Source organism: Mesocricetus auratus, unplaced genomic scaffold, assembly GCF_017639785.1.
Source record: "Mesocricetus auratus isolate SY011 unplaced genomic scaffold, BCM_Maur_2.0 Super-Scaffold_100007, whole genome shotgun sequence".
NCBI classification, from domain to species: Eukaryota; Metazoa; Chordata; class Mammalia; order Rodentia; family Cricetidae; genus Mesocricetus; species Mesocricetus auratus.
The window spans coordinates 928,775-934,774 of record NW_024429191.1 but is presented as its reverse complement, the minus strand read 5'-3'; the positions used below and the strand labels follow the sequence as shown (position 1 = coordinate 934,774).

General features: G+C 42.2%; 1 protein-coding gene across 3 annotated transcripts in view; it reads right to left on the bottom strand.

The window, feature by feature from the left end:
* Window positions 1–761: 761 nt before the first annotated feature.
* The window catches only part of Zc3h7a (zinc finger CCCH-type containing 7A), a 39,025-nt gene continuing 33,786 nt past the window's right edge, over window positions 762–6,000 (bottom strand). For 2 of the 3 annotated variants that reach the window (XM_005084579.4, XM_040748085.1), the window contains 3 exons: window positions 4,718–4,851; window positions 3,044–3,207; window positions 762–1,662 (listed from right to left, as the gene is read on the bottom strand). In XM_005084579.4, the coding sequence (XP_005084636.1) occupies window positions 1,473–1,662; window positions 3,044–3,207; window positions 4,718–4,851 (488 nt within the window). In that variant the 3' untranslated portion in view covers window positions 762–1,472. Of the gene's footprint in view, window positions 1,663–3,043; window positions 3,208–4,717; window positions 4,852–4,916; window positions 5,018–6,000 lie in introns of those variants that run through there. The other variant, XM_021235619.2, reaches the window with a different exon arrangement.

The following is a 6,000-nucleotide window of genomic DNA, read 5'->3' as shown; positions in this document are numbered from 1 at the left end:
CATGGAGATAAGTAAGTCCTAACAGACATGCCAATTATTAGTTTTCCAAACTGTTATTAGGGGACTATAGGTAGCCATCATCACACACACAATTACTTTCTGTCCAGTAGGATGAGGTGTGATCTACCCACAGCATGATCAATCTTAGTGTTGTGATAATGGATATCCAGGCTGTGGCTGCAAACCAGAGCACAAAATGGGATGATTTGGTCAGAAATAGACTTGTCTGGAAAGATGCAAACTGCTGAGAAGGTGGGACACAGAAAATGAAATTTGATGGACAAAAAAAAAATGTCATTGGTATGCATGAGACCTCAAACTTTGTTTCCTGTCTAGATTCAATGAATTTTTTCTCTTTGTGAGTGTGTGATGTACATTATACTATATGTGTAGGCAAGTGATCATCTGCACAGCTCTGTCTTCAGGCTACAATTCTTTCATCTTTAAGATGAAACAGCAGCAGGGACAACTCAGTGTATCTTACTCTCCCTGGAAAAAGTGTAGATAAGACATAAGCAAACAAGCTGGCCAGTGGCACAGGCCTTTAATCCCAGCACTCGGGAAGCAGAGGCAGATGGATCTCTGTGAGTTCGAGGCCAGTAGTCTATAGAGCTCCAGGATAGCCAGAGGTACACAGAAAAACTATCTCGGGGGGGAAAAAAAGTGCTGGGCTCAAACCACACATCAAAAGAACAAAACCTCTGTAAAACACTGTTCCAATAATTCTTTATGGAGAAAAGACCACACCAAAACTATGAAAGTCATCTCTATATAAAATATTTTATTACAGGCAATATCGGTCCATACACTACACAATACCAACAGTACAAGTTTAATCTTTCAAAAATCATCATTTAAACAGCAAAAGACCAAGAAATAAAATTTGTGTCAATTGATTATTTTCAAAATATGTTTGATGTACATGATCATCAGTTCCCTTATCACAGTGAAACATACAATACAGAAAATACCCCATTTAACAAGTTACTAGTGTGTTAAATGGTTATTTGGCTTAAAAATCTGAGTTAAAATCCTTTTTAGCAACCTACATACAAGTAGCAAACTTTATTAAATAAATTCGTTCCACTAAAACACGTAAAGAATTTCATCCATTATATATTCTGATCCCAGTGTATATTTATTCTCTCACGGTCTTGGTTCTTATCTGATGGACCAACTCACAGAGTCATCCTAGATGTAAACCTTATACTCTTCCCCACACACCACATCCAAAAGTCTGTCCAATAGACAGCAACCGGCAGCAAGTTACTTTGCCATCTGATGCCAGTGGCTCCATGAGAGCTTGGCCAGGCCTGTCAAACAGCCATTCTCCTATCTACTGTGGGTTGCTGCTCAGGAGGAACGATAGATGCCAATCAAGCAGAAAGTCTGCGGCTCCTCTGCTACGTGCTTTTCAACACTTCAAATTTTTCTGGTCAGTGCTCTGATTGGGTTACATAAAAGTCAGCGTGTTAGTTTAAATCTTTAAACAAAAAACTATATTTTCCAAAGTCATTATCATTTGGGGCAATTAAGTGATCTTTTCGTGCTTTGTTGAGTTTCATCTCTAGGGCCTTTCTTCTTTCTTTCCATTCATGAAGTTCAGCACTTCCATGTGCAAATTTACAGCTGCTTCCTTCTGTACAGGACCCATTCATATACCTGTTAGGAGATAATGTGGTTAGCATCCATGAGGCAATTAGAAAAAGTGTCATGACTCTTGAAAACACATACTTCCCTAGCTGTGTGACCTACCTACACACACCTTGTGCGGTCACAAAAGTTATCATTTCCCCTTTTTTGCTGTTGGGGGTAAAATAACCTACTAAGTATATGTTCCTTCTAAGCACTGAGTTGCATCCCAGTTAAGAAGCTTAAACATGGGAAATAAATCTTGTATAGGCACAATATGCACAACAGGGAAATTAGTACTGCAAACTTATTTAAAGGAATCAGGAAGGCTGGGTAGTGGTGGCGGCGGCGCACGCCTTTAATCCCAGCACTCAGGAGGCAGAGGCAGGCAGATCTCTGTGAGTTCGAGGCCAGGCTGGACCGATAGCCTCCAAAACAATACAGAGAAACCCTGTCTCGAAAAACCAAAAAAAAAAAAAAAAAAAAGAATAAATAAAATAAAAATAAGAAAATCTTTGTTTGTTTATGTTGTTTTTTTCCCCCAAGATAAGGTTTCTCTGTGTAGCTCTGGCTGTCCTGGAACTTATACTCTGTAGACCAGGCTGGCTCTGAACTCACTGAGATGGGCCTGCCTCTTGCTTCCTGAATGCTGGGATTAAAGGTGTATGCCACCATACCCAGTTGCCAAACAGTAATTAAAAAAAATAGTTACTAAAAAATCAAAGTTTTTCACTTTATTTTTTTCATTGAGGCATTCTGTAGTCCAGGCTAGCCTCAAACTTGCAGCAATTTCCCTGCCATGGCTTCCTGCTGCTAGGATTATCAACATGAGTCCCCATACCCACTTTTCACTTAAAATTTTTTCTAAGACAAAACTGATTCACAGTTATGCTCCTACTTTCTTTCTTTCAATACTTTTTTTTTTAATTTTAGGTGTTTGTGGACATGCCTGAGTATGTATGTGTACCATATGTATGTTAAGCGCTGCAGAGACCAGAAGAGCACATCAGATCCCTTGGAGTTACAGGTGATTGTGAGACAGTTGATGTGGGTACTGAGAAGCAGACCTGGGTCCTCTCCAAGAGCAGCAAGTGCTCATAACTGCTGAGCCATCCCCACTAATTTGATGACCATTTCTTGTGAGCAACGACTGGGACAAAAAGATGTGAGAATCTAAAGATGGTAAGCATGAGTCTGGATAGGTACACCTGCATATCCTCCCAGGGTGGAGCACTGTAACACTACCACCACATCTTACTCTGTAGGTACACCAGTATATCATTCCAGGGCCTCCCAGGACGGAGTATATAATGAGACTTTACCACCACATCCTACTCTGCAGACACACTGTCCACAGAAGACCCATGATGTCAGCTGTTTTCACAGGGAGAAGCTGTACAGGTCTACATACCTCTCACAAATACTGAAGTTCCCGGTGGGGAAGCGGTGCTGCCAGCAGTACTGGTCATCCTCAGTGTGGAAAACCTTCTCTTTGTGCTTCTCGGAGGAGATATGGCCTTGCCATTGCTTCTCACTGTTACAGTTCTTCCCACACATCCAGCAGTGGAAGTCCACCTAAAGCGTGCAGGAAGATGTGCTACCTGAGAGCCTGCACCTCCCAATGCTGCCTGAGCTCAGCCCAAGCTCTACTCTGGGGAAGCCAAGCAAGGGACATAACCCAAAATCAGAGACAGTATCAGCACAGAACCAAAACGGTATGGGAACATAAACCAACACACAGGAGCAGATCAGTAGATGGGTACTGTGCTTATCTAGTTAGTTCTGGCAAGGAGGCCAGAGAAGCTGCTGTACAAACAAAGCCATCCAAGAGGCAGTTAAGTGTTCTGGGAAGAAGTTACATCCTGAGGAAAAGCAGGAGCTGCATAAGGTCAGAGTGGGCTGGCTCTAGAATGACCAGCAGCAATTCTACACATGAGCCCCAACTATGCCAGATTTGCACCAGGCACCCAGAGAGTAAATATGCTGGTCTTGCAAGGGCACAGGAACACAACACAGAAAGGTTTAAGTACTATGAGAGATTCAAACTCAATGTGTCCTGAGCAGACACACAAAAGACCAGGACAGACAAAGCCCTGCAGTGGTGATGGACATGAGTGAGATGCAACAAAGAAAGCAAAAAACATGTTGACAGCAGAATGCACATACTCTTGCCACATGTAAACATGCCAGGCCAACTAAAAAGGAAGAATAGCTGCATAATAATGGCCAGATGTGTTTGCTCACTCCTATAATCCCAATACTCTGGAGACTCAGTCAAGAACATTGCTCAAGTTCAAGGTCAGCCTGAGCTACAGAGTGAACCCCTGCCTTTCATTAAAAAAAAAAAAGTCACATCACTGATACATAAACATATAGAAAAATACACCCACTGGATCTGGTTCCTCTGGGAAGAACAGATACACTTCCAGCTTTATCTCTAGTATCTTCATTATTTTATAGACACAAAGTATTAACATCAGTTAACTTGGAATGGCAGACTCAAGATATTCATGTTTTCTTTACTTTTTGCAAAGGTCTCACTGTGGAGCACTGGATGACCTGGAACTTCCTATATATAGCAGGCTGGCCTTAAACTCAAAAGATCACCTGCCCCTGCCTCCCAAGTGCTGAGATTAAAGATGTGTGCAACCATGTGTAGTAATTTTGGTTTTTGAGACAGGTTCTCATGGAGACCAGATGGCCTCCAATTTGCCAGGTAGCCAAAGATGGCTTTGGACTTCTGCTACTTCTGCTTCGACTTCCCAAGAGTGCCTGGATTACAGGCACGTAACAGCACACCCATTTCTGCGGTGCTGGGGATTGAACCCAGGGGATTATGCATGTTAGGCAAGGACTATACCTGGGGCTACATCCTAACCAAGCTTCTTTATGTTTTTGAAATTAACAATTCAAGCAAAAATGTTTCAGCACAGGAGACCTAAGGTAATGGAAAAAAAGCACAGAAGAAAAAAGACACCAGAGGAAGAGAGGCTGCAGGTGACAGGACCACGCTTTGAAGATGTGGGGAGAGGAGAAGGCTGTAGGAGCAGCCCCAAAACACAAATGAGTTAGCAATGGTACTTACAGTAATTTCAGCATAATCTGTTGGCATGTGGATCTGTTTCCCATTTTCTTTGTTAGAGTGACTGGCTACATCATCACTTTTTTCACTTTTCTGATTCTTCAGCCAGAGTTCATAAAACTGCTCTATATCATGTACTGAGGAAAAAGGAATGTATTTAGCAACAACCACAAAATGCCATTGAAATACACACACAAGCATGTGTATTTCCTACCACTCAGCACATTTGACTGGCTACATCATCACTTTTTTCACTTTTCTGATTCTTCAGCCAGAGTTCATAAAACTGCTCTATATCATGTACTGAGGAAAAAGGAATGTATTTAGCAACAACCACAAAATGCCATTGAAATACACACACAAGCATGTGTATTTCCTACCACTCAGCACATTTTCAAATCAGACATGTCATAGTGGTGCCTGCCTTTAATCCCAGCACTTGGGAGGCAGAGGCAGGCAGATCTCTGAGTTTGAGACTAGGCAAATTCTAGGATAGCCAGTGCTACACACAGAGGAACTCTGTCTCAAAAAAAAAAAAAAAAGTAAAATTAAAAACAGTTCAGTCAGCCGGGCGTTGGTGGTGCACGCCTTTAATTCCAGCACTTGGGAGGCAGAGGCAGGCGGATCTCTGTGAGTTCGAGGCCAGCCTGGTCTACAGAGCTAGTTCCAGAACAGTCTCCAAAACAATACAGAGAAACCCTGTCTCGAAAAAACAAACAAACAAAAAAAACAAACAAACAAAAAAAAAAACAGTTCAGTCTAAGGAGCAGATAAACTCTCATGCAGAATACTATTAGCTTCATTATTAACTCCTTCCCATATCTGCAAGACACTTTGGGAGTGTTTACAACTCAGGAATATCACAAGGCTATCCACAAAAGGATTCAGCATTGCTTCATGTTACCCTATGCTACACAAACTGTGCCAGTGCTGTAACCATAGGCGATGCCTTACAGGAAGAGAAGGGTTGCATCTGAGACACATCCTGGTCATTGAAAAAGATGGGAAACCCCACTAGAGCAAGGCTTGATCCTGCTGGGAGCCCACCAATCAAGCCACAGCCCTAGACCATCAACATGTTGGGGTGCAATGTACAATATCACCATGACCAGGTTCTGGGCAGTAGTTGAGGTTGGTTCCTGGGTAAGAACAGGTACATTCTACATTACTGTCAAGCCTAAGGCCAGGGTTTTCTCCAGTCAGCTCTGCTCCTTTCTGACTAGATAATGAATGCACTTCTAGTCCACTACAGAATATTCAGTTGCATCCTTGGTCTCTGCCTGTGA